The sequence below is a fragment of the Meleagris gallopavo genome, chromosome 12 (assembly GCF_905368555.1).
Source record: "Meleagris gallopavo chromosome 12, MGAL_WU_HG_1.1, whole genome shotgun sequence".
Classification (NCBI taxonomy): Eukaryota; Metazoa; Chordata; class Aves; order Galliformes; family Phasianidae; genus Meleagris; species Meleagris gallopavo.
In genome coordinates, this window is record NC_139415.1 from 1,771,523 (window position 1) to 1,798,158 (window position 26,636).

Consider the following 26,636-nt stretch of genomic DNA (forward strand, 5'->3'; position numbering starts at 1 on the left):
ATGATGAAGGATGGGGGACAGGGGGGCAGTGGAGGTGACAGCAGGGATGGAGGTGTGACAGCACGCACGGTGGAGGTCACGGAGGGGATCCCGTCCAACTCCACAACTCTACGACCCGGCACTGCCAAAGGTGCGACGGAGGCGGTGACGTAGCGGCACTACAGCCACTCAGGGCAGCGAGCGCACATTGCGCACGCTCCCTGCAGCGCTCGGCGCATGCGCAGAGCCCCCTCCGCCGCTACAACCAAGGCTGAGTAGCCTCGCGCCTTCGCGCATGCGCCTTGCGCTCTCTATCTCCGTTCCTCTCTATGGTCGCCCGTCGGCGGTGTGAGCGGCGCTGTCGGGCGGGACCGGAAGTGACGTATTCCGGACGTCGCTGAGGCGTGAGGGGAGGCGGCGGCGGGCGGGCGACGAGCGGAGGCGGCTGTAAGGTGAGGCGGGGCCGGGGCTCGGAGGGCCTGGCGGGGGCTGGGCCTCGTCCGGCGCTGCCCCGAGGCCCAGCCGTAGCGCTGAGCCCTTCCCGGAGCCTGGGGGAGCGGCTGGGGAGCGCCAGGCCTGCGGGGCCGGGAGTTGGGCCTAGGGCTCGGCGGCCCGCCGCTGGGTCCTCCCGGGCCTTGAGCGCTGCGGGACCTTGTGCTCGGGGCATCTGGGATGGGCTGAGCTGGGCTGGGCTGGGCTGGGCTGAGCTGCACGGCCAGGGGCTGGCGGGCCGCTCTGCTCCTGCACCGCCGGGATCCCCTCAGTGCTAGCTCATCATTGGGGTAGGGGGAGGCGGGCCTTGTGCCTTCCTTCTTCCTTCTTCCAGAGTGCTGTGTACATCCAGCGGCTCATCCCGGGCTGTCAGGTTCCGCTTCTTTCCAAGTGCTGCGAGCCCGTGTTAATCGGCGTTCTGTATTACTTGACGGGGTATCACTACCATATATCCGAAATGCGGGGTGTGAGAGAATTGGAGGTATCTGCCGGCTGTGGGAACAGAAATTCAGAGAATGAGGGAGAGCATTGGACAGGAAGTTTGCCTTTCTGTGCGTATGTAAACAAACAAGAGTGCTCACGTTTTTCACATGTGATTGAGTAATTCATTGACTAGATGGGTAATGCTTTCTTTCTGAATGATGTGCCCATAAAGTGAGAGTATCTGAGATCAGGGCTCCTCTGTTTATGTTTGCTTACAAACATGGTGATGCTTTTATAGAGAGAGACTCCATTGGAAGAGAGACTCTTTTTGTAGAGAGAGACTCGTTGGAAAGGATCCTTTTGGGGTGGTGATATGTACTAAGCTCTTTGGCTCATTTACAAAAGGTGTGAAAAGCTGAGAAAGGAGGAGTTGGACTGGGTCCTTGTGGCTGCCTTCTAACTCGGGATATTCTATGGATGAAATTCTAGTTTTGCTGCAGATGCTTTGGGTGTTGTGTTGTCTGTGTTTTGGAAGTACTTTTTATTGGCTGTCACCTTGGAATCCAGGCATTGTTATTGTGGGTTAATATAAATACACAGAAACAAGAAAGTGAGGAGGCTGTAAAATCTGCAGCATGGTGACCAGGTCAGGTGTTTGCTTTCCTTTGAAGCATCTCGCTTTAAGTCCTCTGAAAACTCATGGAAATGAGGTTTGGTTTGGTTTTCCTGATATCATGCATATGTCCTAGCTATTTGTAGTGGCTTTCTTCTTTCTATTTCTTTTCTGGGAAGCTCAGAACAGAAAGGAAGGAATGAAAATGCCTCATAAAAATATGGGATGTGTTGATGTTAATCTCCCTAGGCTTACGTTCTGCACTTTCTTCCTTTGTGTTTTTTAGCATGTCTGGTAAACTGAGCAAATATCCCACAGAGAAAGGCAAATACATGCAGTGATTAGTTTCTCCTGAGAGCCTGTTAGCTTTTGTAGTGCTATGATGGCAACAAGCCTGTTATCTTCCTGCATTGTTTGGCTGGAAAATAAAGCCTGGGATCAAATGATGCCTTCAGCTGCTTCAAAGTGTGCTGATGCAAGTTCAAGTCAAGCACCAGAATTGTGAGGGAGTTGCATGGGACTGAAGGTGTGAGCATGCAGTGCACCTTTGTGTTTCTTGTGTTCTTGTAGAACTTAGTGCAGCTGCTGGAAAGCTGTGCATGCTTTGTTTATGATGCTGATCCTCCTGGCTCTGGAGACTTTTCTTCTGGATTCTGGTGTTGTTTTCTTTCCCTTCCTGTTCCCTTAAAGGTTTCCTCCTGCCCAAGGAGGCTGTGGATGCCCCGTCCATCCCTGGAGGCATTCAAGGCCAGGCTGGATGTGGCTCTGGGCAGCCTGGGCTGCTGGTTGGTGACCCTGCACATAGCAGGAGGTTGGAACTGGATGAGCACTGTGCTCCTTTGCAACCCAGGCCATTCTGTGATTAAAGATGTTGGATTTGTTTCTACATGCCGGGATCAGTGTTCTCACCAGTTCACACAAGCTGTTCTCCTCCCTGTCTGTACAGAGGGAAGATAAATTCCCTGTTTGAAACCACATGGAGAATGTACACAGGCAAAAACAGGATACTAAAAATTGTAGTTGAAAGCTGTTTGTCTCGAAATCTGCTCCAAAATGATTTCTTCACTTATGCAAAGGGTGATGTGGTTAAAGTCAGGCTACTGGGCAGAGCTCTGTCCAGGGATTTACGCTTCAGTGTGATCCTCGGTGTCCGTGTAGATGTTATTTCCAGCTCACAAAGAGGAGAGAAGCTGATGAAGCCAGAGCCTGGGTGGGAGCCAGCATGTGGGGTGGGAGATGCAATTGATGCTGATTCAGGTTGTCACGTCTGCGTCTTCTCACAGCCAGGCCTGTGTCTCTTTGCAGCGATTGTGTGCCAGAAATATGGCTACGGACTGGCTTGGGAGCATCGTTTCAATTAATTGCGGAGAAAGCTTGGGAGTCTACCAAGGGCGAGTGTCTGCTGTGGATCAGGTCAGCCAGACCATCTCCCTTACGCGGCCTTTCCACAATGGGGTCAAGTGCCTCGTGCCAGAAGTCACCTTCAGGTTAGTGTTGGTCCCAGTGTCTCCTGTGTCTTTTCCAGGTGAGGGCTGGATGGGTGTTTTGCTTTGTTTGTTTTTTTTTTTTCCTAGAAAAGGCTCTTTGCCTTAAATCCTCCTGCTGCTTCTGAGCATCTTCGGATGAGCGGTGCCTCTGGTGTTGTTTCTGTTAGCTTGTGCACAAAAGACTGTTGTTCTGGCTCTATATTTGTTGTGTATACACATTCTACTCAGTTCTTGAGTAGCTGAGAAGTTGGTCCTCTTTTAAAACTTTACTCTTAGTATGTATAACACTTTACCACTCTCTGGTTGCACTTTATGAGATCAGTTGCCCCAGTACAATTTAATTACATGCAGTTTTTCAAAGCCAGCACCACCTCCTTTCTCTTTCCACCATGTAGACAGGAGCGAGTTTAGGAGCAGGATGCTGAATCAGAGCAGCACTGTGGTCATTCTCTTGTGCTCCTTCCTACCAGCTCCTGGTAACACTGGGGATCAAGAAAGGAACAAATAAGAGTTGTTTGTCACTGGACATTTTCCTATTTCCAGGGCAGCTTTTATAATACAAAAGTTAAGTCTCCAAGCCACTGATTTTTATTTTTAAGTAAGATAAAGCACTAACATCAGGGGATCAATTATTTTTCCTAAAGAACTTGCATTTTGAAGGAGTTTGGTCACTGTCCTTTCCCATGTTTTTCCAGGAGACGTGGAAGTCTTTAGCAGGCACTTGCTAATTTTCTGCTGTTAGTTCTGCATCCCATTTGGACACATACTTATTAAGTTTGAAATTGAAGACTCTAACTTCTAATTTATGTCTTGCAATCAGTCCAGATGGAGGTCTTTGCAGCCACTTCTTTGTTTTGTTTTGGCTCATGCTCACTGCTACATTAATTACATCATCCTCCTTCTCATGAAACAGCAAGTGCCAACTATGTCCAAGTGTGAATTGCACTAATTTAATGATAGCTTTGTGTAGATATGGATTAAAAATAGCTTCCAGGCTGAGGATAATTGTTATCTAGAAACTGTTAAGTACAGATTTTTGGAAAGATCTGTGCTGTTTGCCTTCATTTAAAATTTGTTTTTTTGCTTGATTGATTCCTTTTTAAGCTGGGAACAGAACCTCCTGAACAAAATCCAGGTGCAGCACAGAAATGCTGAGGTTTTTATTAATACATGTGATTTCAGCTGAATGTTTTGATGCCTGGAATATATGTGCCTGAGTATTAAAATCCTTCTTTTTCTTGTTTCCACTGATAATGGCACCTGAAGAAACTCCTAACTGATCCCCTGTACGATGTCAATTGTTTTTGTTTGTAAAAGTAACTGGAATGCTGAATCTCGGAATGACTGGTTTTCTTTTCTTGTTTTTAGGGCAGGTGACATTACTGAGCTGAAAATTCTGGAGATCCCAGGCCCAGGGGACAGCAGGCAGTGTGGGGAGCTGCAGCAGGCAGACACAGGCATCCCTGGGGTTGGCTGCCAAGTGGGGCCCAGCCAGAATGGCACTGGGAAGATGTTAAAGAAGCCCTTCTCCAGCAGTGCCCCACAGAGCATCCCGAGGAGGACAGACATGAAGAATCAGGATATTATCATCTCCCCCCAGCAGCAGTGCTCCAAGAGCTATATGGATCGGCATATGGAAACTCTGACTCAGTCCAAAGGCTTTCGTCGTAGGCATAACTCTTGTGAGTATGTGTGTTCACATCTAACTTTTCTTCCTGCCTGGGTTACCACTGCAATATATGCCCTTGTTCAGCAAGAATATTCCAAACAAAAGTTCTACTTCTGTTTTTACACTTGTTTTCCCAAAGGTCTGGGGAAGAGAAAGGTAAATGGTGAGGAGATACTTGGCTGTGCTTCAAAGTACTGCAAGTATGGATCTTCCAAAGGTCTTGCACTTGAAAGGTCGAATGTTGAAACAAAGGACAATAACATGGCAAATTGAAAAGTTCTCGCAGGCTTCTTGAGAATATGGAGTGAGGCAGAGGATGAAGGAAAGCAGTATGAAGAAAGGTTGAGGGAACTGGACTTGTTAGAAGAGAAGGCTTCAGGAAGATCCCATTGTGACCTTCCAGTACTTGAAAGGAGCATATAAACAGGACGGGGAACGGCTGTTTGTGAGGGTGGACAGTGATAGGACAAGGGGGAATGGTTTTAAACGGAGACAGGGGAGGTTTAGGTTAGATTTAGGAGGACATTTTTCACACAGGGTGGTGAGGCACTGGAACAGGCTGCCCAAGGAGGCTGTGGATGCCCCATCCCTGGAGGCATTCAAGGCCAGGCTGGATGTGGCTCTGGGCAGCCTGGGCTGCTTGTTGGTGACCCTGCACATAGCAGGGGTTGGAACTGGATGAGCACTGTGCTCCTTTTCAACCCAGGCCATTCTGTGATTCTGTATTTATGTTTCATAACGTAAATACAGTGGTGGTGTGATCTCATCCAGAACTTGGTGAGAATGTTCATGCAGTCAAATCTCCGGCTGTTACAGTACTTTTTTAGCTAAAAATCAAGAACAGGATGGTTTCCTTGGCTTCTGCAAGAAGCAGTGGGGGCCCAAGGCAACATTTGTGTGCTGCAATCCTGTGGCCAACGGGTTGTGAGGAGCTCTTGATGTTGTTACTGGCCCATAAAAGCTAGCATGATCTCTTCTTACCCTTTTCCCTTTCTGCTGGTGTGAGGTTAGAGGTTGGATTGAGGAAAGGAGTGAACAGATATCTGGGAGGGGACAACGGGGAAAAGACATAAATGGACACACAGTGAAGAGGAACAACAGGTGCTGAAGAACACAGCTGCTTCTCTTTACGCTCTCGAGCTCTGTAGGCTGGTGTTCAGGAGGAGAGTGTATCCAAGAGCTTGTAGGAAGGTGCTGTGCTGCACTGGTTCTGACAAAACAGAAAGGGCAAGTTGTATGGCGGGGCATGAGATGAGTGGAAAGATCAGTTGCACTACAGTTCTGCCATGTTTTACTGTTGTTTAACTCTGCCCATCCTTGTTCAGTCTGAGGAGCAGCCTGTGTGTTCTGCTTCATCAGCATCTAATGTTGCAAAAGGTAGGACTGGATCATGCTGGTTAGAATGATTTCCTAATTCCTGTTATCTTTCCTTATTGAAAATGGCCCAAAAGACAGCCTCAGTTTTTCCTCTAAAAAGGACTAGACCCAGATTATGATAATGTGAAGCTCTTCTAGTTAAAGCATGTATAACCATAACTTATTACAACACTGCCCTACAAGCAATTACAAGTGGTTTTTGCTGTGTTGTTAAAAACACAGCATCCTCTAATGAGAATGATGTAAAGATAGAATCAGTGCATCTCAAAGCCAGGCGTCCCTATTTTTATTCCTGTTTAAAAAAAAAAATCCTCACCCAGCTCTCATGCTGTGCCAAAGTTGGGTATGCTCTTTTGTTTTCATCCTTTTTTTTTTTTTTTTTTTTCCATGAAACCCCCTGGGCTATGCTCCCTTCCAGATCTTTATCATGCAGTTATTACAGCATCAGGATATGTGACTTAATTTTTTCCCCTTGTTTTTGTGTATGGAAAACAAACAAACCCAAGGTGGACTGGGCCAATTAAACAGGGAGATCAAAGGCTGTATGTTGTCTGGGCCTCTGGAAGTCTTCCTCCCCCACCAACACCTCTGTTATTTTTTGAAACAATTGTAACTCCTTTGATTTCTGTTAGTTTAATCAGTTTATGACGTTTAACAGATCTAATTTTATTTTCTTGGAAGGACTGCTTCTGAAGTTTCATATTTACTACTTTTTTTCTTGTTGTTGTTGTTTTTTAAAGAGATTGCCAAACAGTCAGTTAAGTGGGAGAAGGAAGGGAGAATGATGTGAGGGAAGGGCATGTGCTCCTTGGTGAACTAGCCATCTTCAAGCCTGTCTGTTTTCCTTCCAGCCCTAGTTATCTGCTGTAACTCCTGCTTTATTTAGTCTTGCTGAGCAGAACCTGCGCCCAGGTCACTTCAGCACCTGGTAGGTCTGGGGCGTGCAGTGAGGGCTTCAAACCACTTCTGCCCACCAACAGCTTGGATCACTTTTACATAAGCACAACCGTGGGTCCGATTTTCTTTTACTGGCTTTGTTTAAAATAGGTTGAGCAAGGTGCTGGGAACAGGTTCTTATTTGCTTGGCCTCATTTTCAGCTCAATGAAGGAGAAAAATTGATCTCTCACCCTCCGGAGTGTTATTTGGAGAGCAGGCCCGGTGGGATGGAGGTGGTCCTGGCCACAGGAATCAAGGCAAGGATGGGCTGGGATGTCATCTAGCACTTAAGCTGTACTGTATCCGCACTTGTTGACCTTTTGCTGCCCTTTAGTGTGCTAAGTCAGGGACAAAGTTCTGCCGTTGGCGTTGATAAGCACCGAGCAGCAGTGCAGATTGCACAACAGGGTATGTGCTGTGCTGGAGTGGGGCTCTGCATGCCAGGGCTGCTGCTGAGAGATCCTGCAGGGGTCTGCCAGGAAGGCAGCCAACTCGCTCGAGGCTTTACATTTGCTTGTATGCTATACGTAAAATATTTTTTTTCCTAAGAAACAAATCAGAAGGCTGGGAAGTATTGTTTGTCTTTAGAGGGAGGTTTTTTTCCTGCGCAGTGTCAAGCTGCTAACTTGATGTGGAGATGTGCTGTTCTCCTTGGTATGCTGTGCACATATGCACGCAGAGTGGAGGCTCTGAGAGTGGCTCTGAAAAGAGCTGAGCTGGAAGCTCTGAGTTGCTGTGGTTGATTGGCAGAGGATGGGGATCAGGCTTTGTAACCAAGCAGAGCTGTGAATAGCAGCTTTCAGGGAAGGACCTGGGATAGTGTCACACTAGCAACCTGGAAGGCAGTTGGTGCTTCTCCTGTTAGCATGAGCTTTCCCTTTCCTCCCCTTGCCCAAGTTTTAGGCCCCTTTCCCTCGGTGGTGCCAGCTGCCTGCCTCCTTGCCCATCTAGAGAGGAAAAGGAACACCACTGAACTTTGCTTGGAGCAGTAGGAAGCCTCTGCAGCCCCTGTTAGTGGGCGGTTATGCAGACTATAATAAGACAGCCTGTTGTGGGGTCAGCAGTATTTCAGGGCTGGCATCTATTGGTGTGGATTAGAGAGCTGCCCAGCACAATGCTGGCACGTCTCGTTTTGATGAGGTATGGTCTTGGCTCCAATTCACTGGATCTGCAGGGGAGCCTGAGGAGCTTTCCAGCCATTGTTCTTGCAGTTTTTCTAATGCAGTTTTTCATTCAGTCAGCATTTACACGCTGCTCACATCAGCTGCCTCTGTCCCCTGGATCTGCTGCACTGTGGGGCTGCTCATCCCCACGGTTTGCTTTTTGGGTCAGCTGAGGGTAGGGGAGAGTTGTTTGGAGAAAAACTTGGCAATGAGTGTAAGAACTCTTGTTGGGTAACAGGAACAGACCGAGCTGCCGTAACATCTGACTTCACACAAGAAGTGGGCTTGTTTTCTCATTGTGTTCAGTGCAAGCTCTCATTTCTGTGAACTTTGAGTCTCTTGACTATTGCTTTGACCTGCAGTCAGTGAAACGTTTGGAGACTTGGCCTGTTGTGTTGGCCTGGGTTTTTGTTTCTTGTGCTGTTGTTAGCAGCAGTATTGAATGCAGTGTCTGCCAGCTCCATGTCAAGTTGTATACAGCTTTGGTGTGATTTGTGTGTTAACTTTCATTTGGGAATCCTTCCTGAGGGGGAGGGGGGGGTGAGGGTGAAAACTGCATTAGTAAAAGCTTTCTCTTAAAACTGGTTGCAGCTTGTATACTGGCATTCTTGCTAGAAAGCCTTGTCCTTTCCCTCTAAGTTATGTTGTTACCAGCAATTCTTCAATTCTGCTCTCTACACTTGAGTGGCTTCTTGACAAAAGCTGTATTTCAGTAGTTTGTTCTCATCCAGTTACAAACTATGAAGTCTTTAGCAGCTTGAAAATGAGTCTTCAGATGAGCTACCTGCTATAGTTAGTAATAACATCAGATGATTATTGATACTCTAGAAATAGAAAGTGTTGACGAATTCTGTATCCAGTGTTTCATGCTGACCATTGCACTGGTAACTGTGGCTTTGGTGCTCTGGTTAGAGCTACAGTGAGGTTAGAATAAACTCTGTGGGGAAGTTAGCTGTGTTGCTGCAGGACCTCTGTTGTCTGATTAAGTGCTAACAGGGGTGCTTGGGGATAGCTGTTTTTTACTCTGGTATGAGCTGAGCATTCAAACTGTTGCCATATTGTAAACAAACCCCAAAAACCTAAGCCCCAGCAAACGAAGTGCTATAGGAAAATGTGCTGTAGGAAAATGGTCACTGGAGGGAGATGTTTTTGCAGGGAATGAAGACTCCACAAAGTCTTTTGATTTACAAGTAGCTTTTCCAGACATTGTGAAGGTTTTGCCTGTTGAAAGTCTGTGGGTTGTTCTGTAAACATCCTCACTAATTGTCAATAATATGTAAATCAGAAAATAAATGCATGCTGCTTAACTTCTGGAGGTGATTGTCAAGGAGCAGACACAGGCACCAAAGAGCACAGGTCATCTTGGTGGTAATTTGTTTCAGACAGATTCTGTGCATATAGTCACTTACATTAATTATACTCAAGGATGATTACCTTAAAATACAATAAATATTTTAGCAAAGCAAGCTGTTTTGACCTCATAACTGTTTCTCCATCTGCTGAATGTCACAGGTGATAATTGTAAGTGATGGAATCAGCCCAAAATATTTTCTAGTAGTCGCAGATTTAACAATGGATATAATTAACAGATAAATATTGTCTGGATTTAGTTGTATATGAATGACATGCATAATGTACAGAAGACAAAAAAGCAGTGTTGGCTCTGTAATTTTGTATGGCTTTGTATCCTCCAACAGAATGAGAAGTTTTCTGACAAGATCACTTCAGAGAAAGCAGGCTTTCACAATTGCTGATTGGAAAGAAGTCTAATTAAATGTGCAAGACAGTGGGTAAATAGAATAATGTGGATAAGGGAATGGAAATGCGTCTATTGGTAGTTAATGAGAGGAGAAAGCAATATTTCATATTCAGGGATTTAAGTAATCCCTTACAGGTCATTAGTAGGTGGGCAGCCTATTTTGGAAGAGAAGAACTTGCATTAGGTTCTGAAATTGAGGAAAACTCCGAAAAGGTCTTGGGTTACATGGCTGCATGAACATAGCTCAGTGTAGTAGGAATAAGATAGTCCTAGACCAGGGCTCTCTTGTTATCACTAACATAACACTATCTTGAATTAAATGAGTAGAAATGCTTGGTTTACCTTCTGTGATCAAGCTTGTTTTTCTAGTCTTGCCAAAGGAAAGTCCCTGAAAGTCTTCTTTTCCCTGGTGCTTTCTCTTCTGTTTTCTGTTGGCTTATCTCAGCATGAGTAATACCAAAGATGAGGTCTGCAGGTGCTTTGAGAAACGAGCATCTCCTGGGTCAGTAGACTCCAAACACGAGCTCTCCTCTCTTACAAAACTTGCTTTTATTTTTGTTTAGGGTCATCCAGTAGCCGCCATCCAAACCAGGTGACTCCAAAGAAGAGCGGGCTGAAAAACGGGCAGATGAAGAGCAAAGATGATGAATGCTTCGGGGATGACATCGATGAAATCCCAGACACAGATTTTGATTTTGAAGGGAACCTGGCCCTCTTTGACAAGGCAGCTGTGTTTGAAGAGATTGAGACTTACGAGAGGAGGAGCGGCACCCGTTCCCGTGGGACCCCGAATGAAAAGCCAGCTCGCTATCGGCACGATGAGAACATCTTGGAATCAGAGCCCATAGTCTACAGACGGATTGTGGTACCCCAGAATGCTAACAAAGAGTTCTGCACGGGTATGCCATGTCCCTTCATGATAAGGGTGCAAGCTCTCCAGCTTTGCTGGGGTACATCTGGATGTCTGTCAGCTTAGCGTGGTACATTCACTCTTGGATCTGCCTTTTGTCTGCACGTAACCTTTACTTGCAATAGTTTTGAGATCAAAAATATTCAGGTAGGGCAACAAGGTAAGTTTTCTGCAGTAAGGAGCAAAACTGAAGGTTGGATTAAAAAGAATGCAAACTGAAGAGGAACCATGCTTTGATGGGAGCCATGTCACAATTCCTGCTTTCTTGATAGAAGACAGGAGATTTCAAGTATTTTATCACAGAATTATGGGATGGCTTGTAAAGGCCCACAATGCTCATCTAGTTCAACCCCCCTGCTGTGTGCAGGTCGCCAACCAGCAGCCCAGGCTGCCCAGAGCCACATCCAGCCTGGCCTTGAATGCCTCCAGGGATGGGGCATCCACAACTCCTTGGGCAACCTGTTCCAGTGTGTCACCGTTGTGTGATTATAAGGAGCTTTTAATGTCACTGGTGTAAAAAGAAATGGCTCTGAGTCTTCCCATCCATAATTCCAAACAAATGACCTTTTATGTGGGCTTTAATTCTTCCCTTGTGTCTAATGTTTGTTCCTTAGTGCCATGAAATGGGCTCTTGGATAGAGACGAGGGGTAGTATGGTGAGCTGTCTGTCTGCTGGGAGGTAGCATTCCTAAAATCTAAATGCAGGGAACTATTCCTGAGTTCCTAATCCATGGCTCTGGGGAGGAGTAGAACTGCTCCTCATCTCCTGTTCGCTAATAGTTTATTTGTTATTTTGGCCAACCACCAGTGATGTTTTCTTGAAGAGCTGTTTCTGTACGCTAATGTATTTGTCAAGTGGGAATCTTTATATACATACACGTCCCATGAAGCGTGTCTGACTTAATGCTACAATTAGCTGCAAACTCTCTGTAACTTTAGCCTACTTGTGACCTGTCTTCAGTTTGTAAGTGCTAAAAAGTGTGCAAAACATAGGAGTGAGGGAGCTTTGGCACCCCAGGGACGCTTTTCCACATCAGAATAAAATCAAATGGCTGATCTCTTCATAGAGAGGCACTAAATAGCTGGACCCTGGCAGTCTGGCTATTGAGCATGAGTGTGCTCAGTCTTTGGCCTGTCATTCTTTCTCTGCTCGGAAGAACTCCATCTGGGGTGTGAAATGCTTGTCGAAAGGAAGCTGATTCATTCACAGTGATTTGCTGCTTTTCAGGAGAAAAATGTCATTTTCTTACTGGTTCTGCTATGCAGTGATATCTTAGTTTTCCTTTTGTGGCATCCATCTTCCTGTTGATCTGCTATCTTTGACAACTTTGAGACTTCCTGAAGCAGAAGTGGTAGTTCAGGTCTGTATTAATAGCTTCTGATGCTTTTTTTTTTTTTCCTTCTTCTGCTTAGTTTAACCAGTAACACGTGAATTCTGTGCAAGCTTTCAGTATTGCTGCACCACCCTGGGCTGTACTATGTGTGAATAAGCATTTCTTCCTTTGTGTGAGGATTTTAAAGTTTGTTATCTGTCAATTCATCTTCCAGCTGGCTTATTTTAGAAGAGACAGAGCCTCTACGCATGTCTAGACCGAAACAAAAGCTAACCAACTGTTTGAGAAGTACAGCTGATGTGATTTTTTCTAGAAGCATAATTCCTGGGAGGAAAACTGTTGTGCTGTAACCAGCGAGCCTCAGTGTAGAAATCCAGGGCTTGGAAATGAAACCATTTGCTGAACCCTATTGTCCTTTCCTATGGAAACTCTTGGCACCCTGTTTGCAGCGTGCAGAAGGGAGCAGCCCTGTGAAAGCGCTGCTGTTTTGTTTTGCTCTTGGCAAGTCTGCAGAGAGAGAGTAGTGACCCTCTCTGTAGCTGCAGGGTCTTGCTAGCCTCATTAGCTGCTGCTGGGTGATTAGTCTCCTATGTAGAATTCTGGATCTGTTTGGAAGAAAAGTTGTCATGTTACACAACAGGTATTGCCAACTACAGCTCCCTTTCCACTGTGCTGTGTGGTGCACGTTCACAGCCCTGCAAATTGTGCATCCCATCATTGTGATCTTGATGTATTTTTCCCCGCACAGGGCAGTTTTCTTTGTGTTAGCTGAGGAAGTTTACTTTCGCTTAGGAAATGCTACTAGCTAGCTAGCAAAAGCTTTTGTAAACAGTTGTAAGTTGCCTGCTGTTCCTGGCTTTCAGTCGAGTGTTTTTTGTAGTGAGAAGGACAGAAGGGTATTCAGTGTGCTTGGAGGGATGATGAGCTGTCACTTGATGAAATCTGGATTTCTTTGTTTAGCAGCTGAAAGGAGGATGCTAAGCTACAGTGACTCAAAGAGCAGTAGTGCTGAAGTCAGCTCAGTGCCAGGAGCCCCAAATGCCATTATTTTTGGATATATCTGTGATAAGATTTCTTTCTGCTTCTGAATTTTCTTTTTAGACTTGTATCTGGACTCCTGAAGGGTTCTCTATTCACAGAAAACATTCTAGCTGTTTGCAAAAAGCACTTTCTAGCTATAAGGGAAGTAAGTACTTCAGCATTTCTGTTTCCCTTGGTCAGCCTTGAAGGTGATTGTCTTAAGAGCTCTGGCTGATCATCCTGTCTGCTATAAGGACACAGTGATGCTGGTGGTGACTCGCAGCGAGCTAAGTATCCAGCCCTTGTCACTCCACAGGCTTCCAGTCTCAGTGTTTGTTACTGACTGGGAAGAAGCTGAGCCTTGAAGGATGTGAGCAAAGCTCAATAGACACTGCATCCCTTCAGGATGCTTTTTTCAGAGCCAATCTTATGGTGCCAAAAAGTCAAGCTTTTTTTCCCCTTTTTCTCCTTTGATTACCTTTCGTATACAATATATACATGAAATAATTGCAGAAATGTGAGTTTTGCAGGGAGAACAGCTCTTCTTCATGAGAAATCTAACATGGATTTCTGGCTCAGTACATCTCAGATTTGAGTAGAGTGCTGCAGGCTGCATGGGTTTACCCCCAGTGCAAAATGCTTTGGGGTTTGCCCAGCTGACTTTGGAAGCTCGTGCTGGGTGTCTCACGAGGCGGAGTGGTGCAGGGCATCTGCCCATTGTTCTGGAGCTGAAGGGAAAGGATTATGGTGGAGGAAGCAGGGAATGAAGGTCAGAATCTGTTCCTAACAGAAATGAAAACCCAAAGCTCATGGCCTTTGATTGTGGCTAAATTGTGTTTATTCCTGGAGCTGTACAGGTGAATCACTCCCAAATACTTAATTGCTCTTTATTCTTTGGGGCTAGCAGCTATTGATCTGTCTGCTTGCTATTATGTGATGCTTAAAAAGGGAAGCACAGCTATTTCACAGAAACCTCCCTCCCTGGAAGGGCAGATTGCTGATCCTTTCTGTTAGCTGTAAGCTGTCCACTTCCAAAGCTGTCTGGCTAGAGCTGAAATGCCCATTGGCATGGGCCTGTCTCTGTTCCTCCTACTGGCTATCGGCATCAGAACAAAATTCAAACAGCAGTGTTATGGGATTTGGTTTTTCAGCAGTATCCACAAAGCCAATGATCTGCTGATGCCATAGAGCCTAGAGACATTTGTGGTAGGGTGGAACATGTGGGTTCATCATCAATGACTCTGTAATAATCTCAGTCTTAATCTGTGTCTCTGCATGGTTCCTTTTTGCAGTTCATCTCTTCTTTCCTCTTACCTTTAAGCATTGCTATCACATGCAACCTGCATGCCATAGGTTTCAGTTCATGATGATTAAAATCTCCCTCATCTGGCCTGTAGTCATCAAACTAGACTGAAATTTCTTGTGTGCCCCAACACCTTACCTTCTTTCCCACACTGAGCAGGGGTTGTTGATGCACACGTAGGCATGTAGCTGAAGTCTGGCTTTGTGAGCAGTGGGTATTGCTGAAACAGCACCCAGAGATGAGTAGAGAGGAGGGCTGTTTGCCAGATAGATGAGGTATTTGTTTCTTTCCCTGCAATACTGGTAAGGCATTTATTTCTCTGTGCTTCCCCTACTCAGACTTCAAACTTGTCCTGCAAGAAACTCCTTTTCCATGCATTAAGGAGATGGAAAAAGAAAATATGCTTCAGAGTAAATCAAGGCAGCAAGGAGAGCTGATGTGCCAGGGTCAGACTGCAAGAACTGAGGCTATGTTCTGTGTGGATGATGACAGCGTGGCTTTTCTGTGCCGTGTCCTTGGCTGACTCTTCTCTCTGTAAGTTTTAGTGCTTCAGCCTGTGGATAACTGCCTTGCAGTGACTGCGTGTGCTGAATGTTTGTGGGATCTTTGAGGAGGGTGCAAATGAAGTTCACCTCGTGCGACTGCAGGAGAAAAGAAAGGGGTCGTGGGGAAGGCCTCTCTGTCCATCTGACAGGTTTTTGCTCAGCCAGAGTGAATTGTGCATTAGTGCTGGGAGAAACAAACAGGGGAACTTCAGTCAAAGCTCCTGCAGAATTGGTCTCAATTAAAACATAATGGTGACTTAAAATAATAGTAAAAATAATAATCTGGCCCTTAAGGGCCTTTGTTTGGAATAATGTGTGGGGTGCAGAACTGTGTTTTCCTGAGTCTGCAGGCAGGTGGCTCCAGCTTTACACCTTTCAAGAGGCAGCAAGCAAACAGCTAGCCTGCCTCACATGGACACAGGTTATGTCCGCTGCAGGAACTGCATCTTTGAGCACGAGCTGGGCAGCAGTGGAACCCGGTGGAACTCTTTACAACTGGAGGGAAGGAGCTTTTGTGTATAGTCTCCATGAAATCCAAAGTCTAGGACTGTGTCACCCGTTCAGGCAACTTGCTTTTAATTCTTCTAGCAGCTGGAATGCAACTATCAGGGTAAAAGATGGAGATTGAGCATCTCTTGCCTCTCTCTTGTTTTGTCCAGCTGAAAGCACAGGTTTGGGACTTCATCAGCAATATTGCTCTGTGCTCACTGGGGGAAACCTTCTTTTGATAACTTCAGGACAGTTAGCTTAGTCCTTCTGCTGGCATGGGGTGTTTTTTTCCTCCAAGCAGCGTGTGTGTAGCGTGGCATAGTGGAGCTGGAGGAGATAACTTGCCTGTAGTCATCGTGCACAGGACAGTGTGTGCCCTGTGTGCTGAACTTCATGTTTAATCAAGCTTCAGCAATACTCTGCGTGTCACAGAACTGTTCAGGCTTTATCTGCCCCCTTTTTTTTTTTTTCCAGGCAGCTGTAGAATACATTTATTTAATATTAAAAGGCCTGAGCTAATTTCTTTTATTACCTTCATTACCAAACAATAAAGACACACTGTCCAACCCAAACATAATTAAAGTTGGCAGGAGTTCAGTTCTGTTGCAGTAGTGTTATTGTTTGTGGGTTTACCCGTCGCCTCCTTGATTGCTTTCTGTCAGAGTTTATTTAACTCCCTCAGCCTGGTTCTGATAAGCCAGTCGAACTGGTCGGGCCTTGCGTGAGTGTGAAGAAGGGAAGTTCTCTTGGCATTGGAGTCTGGCCCTGAGAGGGAGCAATTAGGGCAAAGTGTAGCCCAAGCCAAGTGCTAAACATAAGCTCATCCTGTGCCAGCAGTGCTCTTTGCATTAACCCACTGGGCGCTGGGTTTTGTCTTGCTGATGGCAGAGGTGTGCTTGTAACACCTTGTGTTCTGAAGGAAGCGATTGAGAGAGGTTGTAAGTGGTTGAAGAGGAGGCACTGGCAGTAGCCACACTGCACTGGATAGATAAGAAATCTGAGGTGGCTCTGCCACCCTTCTGGTTTGAGGAGTTTGTGCCGTGGTTAAGCAGGAGCTCACAGCTCAGAAGGAGCTCTGCGAGTCGCGTGCTCCACGTTAGCAGAGGATGTGGCTTGCTCCACCGCAGTGACATCCCGACCTCAGGTCACTCATTCCAAGTCCTCCCTCAAGCTTGAAAAACAAGACCCGATGAAGTTGCAGGAATAGGGATGGAATTGAGCCTTGCGTGACTTGGAGGCTGAGAGGGTGTGTGAACACGGGGCAGGTGCGTGACTAGTGGGCCAGGCGCAGCGTTATTAGTGGCTTATGACTCCAAACGTTTGGCGGCTGCTATCAGGACTCCGAAATGACTTTGATAGTGTGCATGCTCCCATATGCACTGCGCGTAATAAAACATCGTTAGCAGAGGCGGTTTAATGGGCTGTTAGCATGCAAGGTCAAGCACTTGAACGCTTTTGGTCCCTCCGTGTCTGCAGGGCTGGGAGTTGAAAGTCGTAGGGATTCAGCCCAGCATCCAGTGTGATCTGCTCTGCCTTGCAGGATGTGCTGCAGCCTGTTGCTCTTACCTTACAGGAGCACCTGTGCTCTGAAAACCTCAGGATATGCAAAACCTGCTATTTCTGCAGTGCCTAGGCTTAGTGGTTTGTGCCTGGCACCCTGGGGAAATATGGCAGTACAAGCATAGTTCTTAGCAATTAAAAGATGCTGCTTTTCTCATTTGAATGTGGCAGTGGCTTGTTACAACTGGTTCTCATGCTGTTTTTCTGCTCGAGCCTGTGAGTGACTGTTAGGTTTCCTTTCTGAGCGGATGTGTACGCCGTTGCAGCTCTGTTTTGAGCTGGTACTGCTGCTGAGCATTTATGCTAGGCCTACAGCATTTCTTCTTAGCTTTTCTTTTTGAGGCTTCAACAAAGGAGCCCTGCAAGGAATTCCCAGCAAAGCAAGTCTGCAGAGGAACCAGAACTCTCGGCCTTCTCTTCTCTGAACAGTTGGCGTTGTAACACATTCAGGCACAGAAGCTCTAATGTGGTTCTGCTGGGATTGCTTGTCTGGCTGAGAGTGGTGCTTGTGAGCGAGCTGAGCAGTGGGAAACGAGCTTTTTCTTGCTGTGCTTCAGCTGTGTTCCTCCTGCACGGGGAGGGAGTTGAGCTGTGCTGCTCCTGAGCTGGGAGATGGTTTAGGATCCCCAGGGCTTGCAGGAGTGTGTGTGAAAGCAGAACAGCCTGTATCTGTGATCCTGCGTCGGGCTAACTATCAAACAGACCAAAGAGGATGCAATCATAAAGCTGTGGAGAAAAGCTAGAATACAGAGTCTGTTTCTATGGCCAAATATATTTGAGGTATCGTGCTGGCTGTTGCAGCAATTTTTCTCACTTGATGCTTGTGTTGTGTACTTCTTCATATGCCTTCAGTAGTTATTTCTAGTTTCTTCTGCTGCTCAGCACACCATCAAACAATTGCTGTGGCTTCCCATAGCTGCTTTTTTGTGTCAAGAAATCCCCTCTGTTTCCAGAGGAGTTTACTGCGGGGTTCTTTTGTGAAGCCAGCACCAGATTCCCCTATTAGGAGGAGTGTGAAATGGATTGGCCTGAAGAGTTACTCAGGTTTGTTTCTCTTTCACCTGCTGATTCCACACAACTCTGCTGTGGAGGCATGCTGGAGTGGTGGTAGTGCTGCCTGCTGCAGGCATTGTTCTCATGGCTTAACAAAACCTCTCTTGTTTGTTTTTCCCCTAATCCACATGCTGGAGCATTTCCTGGCTCTCAGACCAGGCTGTCAAATGTCTGAGAAGAATTTTTCTGTAGACTTTGTTCTTTCAGCTGCGTCGCTCCCTCGCTGCTCCAGCATATTGCAGTTCAGTGTTTGTGTCTGAAGGCAGATGTGACGTGGCACCACCAAGGCAGTGAGGACACTTGCGTGGCACATGGGGATGGCTTGCTGTGATGTGGTGTGTGCATTGGAACTGGTAGAGATCCAGGAACCAACTGTAATAAAGTGTAAATGCAGGGAGTATCTGGTTTCCAGCCCCTCTTGTGACTGAGAGGAGGCTGCCTGTGCTACTGACATGGTAGGAGTAACTGGTTTTAAGCAGAGTAGCAACTCCTCCTGGCTGAGGAGGGAAGCGTGTTCCAGAATCTCTTCTCAGTGTCTGGGGATAAGTGGGTTCACTGCAGCTGCTGATGTGATATCCCTTAGGGTAGCAGTTGTGGTAGCTGCAAACTGAGCTGGCAAGATGAGATACATGTGATGCTCTCAGAAGGAACTTGGATTATTGGGTTGAGCAGGCTCTTTATAACGTCTAACTGCCGTCTGGGAAAAAAAACAGACTGCAGCATTCTGGAAAAAAGTCTCCAGTTATATTTCTTTTCCATTTCTTTGAAGCTTTGTCTCTTTATCTCTTCCTCAAATCCAGACTCCGGGCTGGTTGTGCCCAGCGTGTCGTATGAGCTTCACAAAAAGCTGCTGTCGGTTGCTGAAAAGCATGGGCTGACCCTGGAACGGAGGCTGGAGATGACAGGAGTGTGTGCAAGTCAGATGGCTCTGAGCCTGCTCGGGGGACCCAACAGGTAACACTCATCCCATCGCCTCTGCTGGGATTTTGCCCTTTCTAAGAAGATGTTGCCTCTGCTAACTTCTTCCTCTAAGTGGGGATAAGTGAAAGAGGTGGAGAGATTGCTTTTGAGGTAGATGTGATGTAGGTGCCTGCTGTCACTTGTTGCACAGTGCTCCTGCAGTTGGAGACAGCTGTCACCTGTTTTTCTCTCCTTAAAAGAAAAAACTCATCCCAGTGCCAGGCAGACCTTCTGCTGTAGCTCACACGTCAGCTTTTCCAGTAAGCATGCAGACAAGTGTGAGGCTCAGGCTCCTGACGTGGAACCCTTACAGAAGGTTTTAGTATTTTTCTTTTTCCTTTTTTTTTCCCCTTCTCTAAAAAAGTACCAATTAAACATACCACCTTGGGTGAATGAAATACTGAGAGAGAGCCAAAAAGAAGCTCTTGTGTCCAGGAGCAGAAGTGTCTTTTGAGTCAAAGACAAAGCAGAGCTGATGTTTTTCTTTCCATCTAATGGGCATTTTTTTCAGGGAACTTAGCTTTGCACAGATGTAACCCAAGTCTGTTTAAACCATTTCAGAATTTTAATGAGCTGACCCTTTATGGAAATAGCTAAACCTTTCCTTTATTGTTTATACACGTTACATTTTAATGATAGCAGTAAAAAGTTGGCTAATGAAAGCAAAGTGCTGTTCTGGTCTTCATGAGGCTGAGTTAGCTCTTGGACAACTAAACTGAGAACATTTGCCCTTTTGGAGGGCCTCATTTGGTAGCAAGGTTGGAGAGCATTCGCCACTCTTTGCACATGCTGACTGGATGCTTGTCCTTAGCATTGTTATTGATGTGACCAGGCAATTGCACATGTATTCTTATATTGTTATATAAGTCCAAATGATTCATTCTTGAAACAGAAGGTAAACCCTAACTGTCTCTGTGCAGGAGTGCTTTACTTGCATTCTAGGACCTGACTGCTTGAATTAAAGCAGCAAGTGGTGACCTACCAGGCAGCTCTGACCCTCTCAGCTGCAAAACCTAATGTATGACTGGCTTTATTACTTGTGCTGGCTTTGGAGCACTTATTTTTTTACAACTTAAACTATTAAACTGTTGTGGTTTTCACAGCATTGCCCTTCAAAGTCACGGGGGGGGAAGGGAAAAAGCCTTCTTAAAGTAAAATTGCACCAAATTCAGGCTTGCTGCAAGAGCAGTGGAAATATCCTCTGCTTTGAAAGTGTAAGCTGGCTGTGAGATGAACCAGGGCAGGCCGGGACCAGCTCTCTGCCCATGGGTGCAAAGAGATCTTGAAGGGAACCTGCAAGCAGAGCAGCTCTCTGCTATCAGCCCTGCACAAGGGTGTGGGTTCCTTTCTCTTCAGAGAAAGCGGAAAGCTTGCAAAACACCTGTTCATTTGCATCTTACTGATTTATTTTTTTTTTCTTCTTGCAGTACAAAGGTAGAAGATTTTGGGGCTTATTACCATTCCCCTTTTGTCTTCGTTTAGGCTGAACCCAAAAAACGTGCATCAGCGGCCCACAGTAGCCCTGCTGTGTGGCCCCCACGTGAAGGGGGCCCAGGGGATCAGCTGCGGCCGGCACCTCTCCAACCACGACGTCCACGTCATCCTTTTCCTGCCCAACTTCGTCAAGATGCTGGAGTCCATCACCAATGAGCTGAACCTGTTCAGCAAGACACAAGGCCAGCAGGTGTCCAGCGTCAAAGGTAAGTGAGGAGCAGTGCAGGTTGCAGATATCTCTGCTGTTTGGTTTGGTGCTGCTTGTCCGTGCTAGTGGCACCATCTAGTGGCATCCAGAAGTGTGCCTGGAGGCTGGTGGGATGGCAGAGGCTCGAGAGGTCCAACAGTGGAGCAGTTGTGCTGGTACAGATGTTTCCGGTCTGAACAAACACAAGAGCTGCTGTGTGAAGCTGAGTCAGACCAGCCATTCTCTTAGGATAACGGCCTGCCTTGTTCAGCATATTGAAACTACAAGTAAATGAGCATCCAAACTGCTGTTTTTCACCAAGCGTGCAGCTTTGCTGAGCTAGCTGTCAGAGCTCAGATCTGAGTGTGCTCTAGAATAAGCTGATACTCTGCAGTTTATTGTGAGAGAGCTTGTTTCTCTTTGTTGTTTCACCAGCACCTTCATCAGACCTAGTTTATTAAAACTTTTTGGGAGTAACAAATGTGAGAATTGGAGCACTGCACAGTATATTGTGTTGTGGTTGTGGTGCCGGGGCTGCGTGTCTGTTAGAAAACAGCAGACCTCACACCAGGTGCTTCGTGAAGAGGTAATGCAGCAGCCAGTGAGTGCAAGGAGGCCAACAGAGCTCAGTGAAAGAGGCAGCACTGCAGCAAACAAACTGCTGTTCAGTAGGTATACTCCGAACAAAATGCTTTCTATTCAGCATGCAGATTAGAAAAAAAATCTCCATTCTTAATGGAAAGAGAAATCCCCTGCTTTCCTAAGCTGCCTGGTCTGCAGAGCCAGCTCAGTGGTGCCATCTGAGGGCTGCTGGAGCAAGTTACAGAGCTTTGAAATACTGATGTCAGTGTCTTCTGCAGAAGGACAGCGATGATAACCTGTGAGGCCAGACTGCATGCAACGAGACTGATGGTACTGGAAACAAAAATGGAAAAAAACTCTGCAGGCAGCACGGTGTCAGGAGGGAAGGCACTGAGCCTTAGCTTGAGGTTTGAGGCTGCTCCTTGCTGCTGACAGTGCTTGTGTTTCTTTCAGATCTCCCTGATACCCCTGTTGACCTAGTGATCAACTGCCTGGATTGTCACGAAAATGCCTTTTTGAGAGATCAGCCTTGGTACAAAGCAGTTGTGGACTGGGCCAACCAGAACAGGGCACCCGTCCTCAGCATAGACCCTCCCATAAGTGAAATGGAGCAGGGCATTGATGCCAAGTGGTCGCTGGCCTTGGGCCTCCCCTTACCCCTGGGTGAGAGGGCAGGGCGTGTGTACCTCTGTGACATTGGCATTCCCCAGAAGGTCTTTCAGGAAGTGGGAATAAACTACCACTCACCCTTCGGCTGCAAATTCGTCATCCCCCTGCACTCCACTTAGAGCCCATCCAGCAATGTGGACCTGAAGGAAGAGAGGAGGAGTTCTGTCAAATAAGCTGTCCAGTGGAACCTGACTGGTAAACAAGGCATCACAAGCCTTAAGGATGTGAAGTTCTGGAGAGTTTCCTTCCAGAAGAAATGTTATATTAAAAAAAAAAAAAGTCATAAAATGAAATCAAAAAGAAGGAAGCAAATGTAACTGCAAAGCTGTTTTCATTCTCTTGTGCCATTGTAAGAAGGAACATGCAGGAGAGTGGTATCTGTCCCTAGTAAGGGCAGCAGTTGCTGCCCAGACCTGCCAAGGGACTATTTAACATAGGGATGTGCATGGAAATGTTTTGGTACAAGCAGTGGGTGGTGTGGAGATTTGGGATGCATTTCCCAGTCCTTCTGGGCAGGTAGACCCAGTAAGGTGTCCTGGTGGGAGCAGCACCCCTGGATTGTGTAGAAATAAACTTTTTTTTTTTTCCTGTGGTTGTAGTGGGAGGGTGGATTTGATTTTGTTCTGTTCTGTTGGATTTCCCCCCCTGTTCTTTGTTCATGAAGGCAGCAGTAGTTCCATCCTCTTGAGGAGAGAGTTCCTTCATCAGAAAGCTTGTGTCAGGAGCCAGAAGCTCTCAGGCAGCATGTGCTCCTGGAGCACCAATGTCCTCAGTTAGGCTTATTTGCTTATGTATTCTCTTGGCTGTTTGTTTCTTTGTTTGGGGGGAACAAGGTATGTTATGGTAAAGAACTTTTCCAGAGTGTTTTGGTTTGCTTTTTTTTTTTTTTCTTTTTTCCCCTTTTTTCTGGCACAGTGAGTGGCTGAACTGGGGGAAGCAGAGCGAAACAGGGCACGTTACTCTGACTCTGTGCTGTATGGTGCAGGGGATGTGTGGATGTGCCCCCCTGCAGTGTTTCTAGTATCCTTCCTATGCTCCGTGCGGTTTGGGAATTCGGTCACCCATCTGGCCATTCCCTTTGGGCACAAAGGCTGTGTGTGAGGGTGGGTGTGCACACACCTGTGTCGTGGTAGCTGGGTACACGTTGCTTTTCTGGAAAGAAACAACCCCTGGCTTTCAGGAATGCCCTCAGGTCACAGTGGGCTGCGTACCCAGTAGTGACAGGTGGGCCACAGCATTCCTGTGAATACACAGAGGTGGGAATGGATGTGGAGTCTGTCCTGATGTGCCCACTGGGGACCTGCAGTGAGGGTCAGTTCTGGCCTATGTGCCCAGGGTAAGGTGACACAGGAGACACCAGGCAGATGCCAAACGGGGGCCCTGTTCCCACAGAGAGGTCCTTGGCTCCCTTCCTGCTTGCTCCCCATTCTGTTCTCCTGGGGCCTTACCTGCCCTCAAAGCTTCTGCTGATCCTAAACTTGTCACACAGCCTGTTCAGGCAGCTGTGGAGGACTTCAGAGCTTCACATGGTGCCTTTTCTCCAGGGCAGCTGGATTCTGTTAGGCTGAAGCACGAGGACAGCTGCCCTGTGTGTGGGAATAGTTCTAGCTGTGCTGTGGCTGTGTTTGTCCTGCCCATCACATGTGGACCCCTGTGTGCTCTGCATTTACAGATCAGGCACTTCTTTTTACCTTTCATCTCTTTAGAGCAGAGGCTGAGTGTATCAGAAGTGGAGGTAAAAGGCTTTGCTGGTTGAAAGGAAGCAGTTGAGTAATTATTTTGCCAGGAAGCGTAGATCTGATGCTGGCTGTGGGGAGAGCAGACTTCAGACTTCCCCTGGGGATCTGCTTCTGAAGGAGTTGAGGTCTGTCAGTGATAATCACTTCTTAAGAGCTGCTGCTGCCTCTTAAGAGCACAGGAGCAGATGATTCCCAAGTGGCAGAAACCGAAGAAGTGAGGCAGAAGGCTGGCTTGGCTCAAAGCAGGGATCTTTTCTGGAGTTTAAGTGGGAAAAGAAGGAAAGTGTATGGCCACTGGAAGAGATCTCAGGAGATATGTGAGGGCTTTAGAGATGCTCTCCACCATTATGTGGCCAAAGCTCAACTAGAGCTAAAGTTGGCCACTGCTGTGGGGGACAACAAAAAGAGCTTCTTAAAATAAGTTAACAGCAAGAGGAAGTCCAGAGATAACGTAGGTTTGTTACTTGATAAGGATGGTTGCCTCACAAACAGGAGCACAGATAAAACGGAGGCTTTTATTGCCTTCTTTGCCTCTGTCTTCAACACTGATGATGTACTCTGGGATCCTTGAAGGTCTGTGGCTGCAGGAACAATGAACTCCCAGCAAACCCCTCAAGTAGTGTGGGATTTGCTGCTCCAGCTGGATGCCTAGAAGACTGGGACCCAATGGGATTCATCCCTGGATATAGCAAGAACTGGCCAATGTCACCCTGACACTTCTCTCAATTATATTTTAATGACTTTGGAAGACTGGAGGCATTCTACTTGACTGGAAGCTGCAAACATTGTCCTAGTTGTCAGAACTGGCAGGAGGGGAGACTTTGTAAAACTGACAGTCCTATAGTTACCTTTAGTGCCTGGTAAAATTATGGAGAAGGTAATGCTGGGAGTTACTGAAAAAATGATTGAGACAACACAGTCGATGGTCACAGCCAGCACATGTTTACGAGGGGAACAGCCAGTTTAATGAACTTAATTTCCTTTTATGACAAGGTTTCCCACCTAGTTAACCAAGGGAAGCCACTTCATGTAAATCATTTTTGGATTTCAGCAAAACTTTTGGTATTATTTCTGACAGTATCTCACAAAATGCCTGGCATACAGCTAGGCAGCTGCATGATGTTGTGGGTGAGTGGCTGGCTAATGGGCTGGGCTCGAAGGGTTGGCAGGAAATGGGGTTACACACATCAGGCTGGCAGCCAGGCATTGCAGGGTTCTGCAGGGCTCTGTTTGGGGGCCACTTCTTTTCAGCAATACGGCCTAAGGGAATGGCATTGAGCTGTGTCAGGGAACAGTCAGGTGGAAGTTAGGAAAAGGGTCTGCACGTGCAGGAGCTCATGGAGTGTTTGGACAGCACTCTGAAAAATACGGTGAGATTTTTGGGTGGTGTTGGGTTCAGCAATCCTTCAGTTGGAAGACCCTTCCAACTTGGGCTATTCTGTGATTCTAAGCTGTGTGATGGGGGAAGACTTGCCATATCTACCTCAGCAGGACCAAGGGCTCTGCTCTCTTGGACCCTGGTTCCCCCAAGCTGCTTTCCCCGCTGGCGGCACGACTACTGAACTGCATAGGGCTGGGCAGCCTTGGTGCTCTTGCAGAGACTGAGTTTTGTGAATTGTCGGTACTCTGAGCAGGTGTTGCTCTGCCCTTGGGTGGGCAGGAAGGGCTAAGCAGAAGCACCCCCTCCTCAGCAGAGCCATGTTTTAGCTTGTTCTGTAGTGCCACTTAGGCTGTGGTTCTGGCTTGGCTGCAGGGGGAAGGGGCACAGTGGGGCTGGCTCTTGGAAAAGCAGAGAAGCCTTGCACTTGCAATTCTTGTTTCCTCACAGCTAGAACTTATCTTTATCTGCAGAGCAGCATCTGAGTTAAAAGGGCGGGCAGTAGTTCCCTGTGTTGGTTTAGTACTTTGTTAGGCTTACTCCTCGTACTTTCAATTCCCTTGCTCAAGACACTTGTAATGGAACTTCTTTTTAAATAATGAGGCTGCAAGCTTTTCTTGGCTCTTCTGGGTTGGCTGTTAAACTGTAGATTGCACGTGCAGAGCAGTAATGGTGCAAAAACATTCAAGACATAATCACAGGATCCTTTCTTGCTGCTATGCTGCTGTGCCAGTGGCTGAAGCTAAATGCCCAGTAGGGCACTGAACCAGGTAAAGACATTTTTGCAGGGATGGCAGCTGGCAGCAGGCCTGTAGTCACTGCTGCGTGGCTTCAGGAAGCATCAAGGCCCATGCAGCAATGGAGTTCCTCACCTCTAAGCAAAAAATAAAGTGGGTAGTGCTACATACCAGGGCACAAGCCCCCAGGTATGGAAGATGATTTCCCATTTGTACTCCTGTAGTGTGTTTAGGGCACAGTGGGGGGTTGGGGGCTGTGTTTCTGCCTGTTAACCTTTACCCTGTGCTTGCTTTCTGAAAGTGAGAGCACATCTGGGTGTTTGGCTGTACTTTCTCTCAGATACAAAGGCTTATTTGAGGAAGGAAGTATGGGTCTCGCCCACGTGAAATGCATCTTCCTTGCAGGTGTGTGCTCTGCTGGAGCACTCTGCAAGACCCAGGAGGAGGGCCAGATCCCTTGGTTTCCTCCTTCCCTCACACTGCCATTGCAACTCAAAGAATGCAACACCTTTTCTTTTTTGAAATGTGTTTGAGATAAAGAAGTTTCTACCTTCACAACCATCATAGGAACTGCCTGTGAGCGCTGCTGTGGTCATGACCATGTGAAGATCACTGCACTGTGTCACTGCTCGATTCTATTTGTGACCCAATGTTTGTAATGACTAATTCCTGCTGCTATTGCAGGATGCCCTGAAATAAAGTGCAACTATTCATGTGTGCTATTCACTTGTCTGCTATAATGCTGGAGCCTGATACCCCTGGCTGGAACAAACTTCT

The 26,636-nt window shown here is 46.8% G+C and overlaps 1 protein-coding gene across 5 annotated transcripts; it reads left to right on the forward strand.

Moving 5' to 3' along the window:
* Nucleotides 1-290: 290 nt before the first annotated feature.
* On the forward strand, nucleotides 291-26,581 carry EDC3 (enhancer of mRNA decapping 3). 5 transcript variants are annotated; one of them, XM_085233616.1, is made up of 7 exons: nucleotides 291-431; nucleotides 2,813-2,994; nucleotides 4,363-4,676; nucleotides 10,463-10,798; nucleotides 18,914-19,067; nucleotides 20,556-20,773; nucleotides 21,790-26,581. In XM_085233616.1, exons 2-7 carry the CDS (start codon nucleotides 2,831-2,833, stop codon nucleotides 22,122-22,124), a joined length of 1,521 nt encoding a protein of 506 aa, XP_085089742.1. In that variant the 5' UTR covers nucleotides 291-431; nucleotides 2,813-2,830; the 3' UTR covers nucleotides 22,125-26,581. The 5 variants fall into 5 exon arrangements, with proteins under 5 accessions (XP_085089742.1, XP_085089743.1, XP_085089741.1 ...); XM_085233617.1 differs by lacking the exons at nucleotides 291-431; nucleotides 21,790-26,581 and adding exons at nucleotides 465-1,022; nucleotides 21,615-21,772; XM_085233615.1 differs by lacking the exon at nucleotides 291-431 and adding an exon at nucleotides 469-1,022.
* The last annotated feature ends 55 nt before the right edge of the window (nucleotides 26,582-26,636 follow it).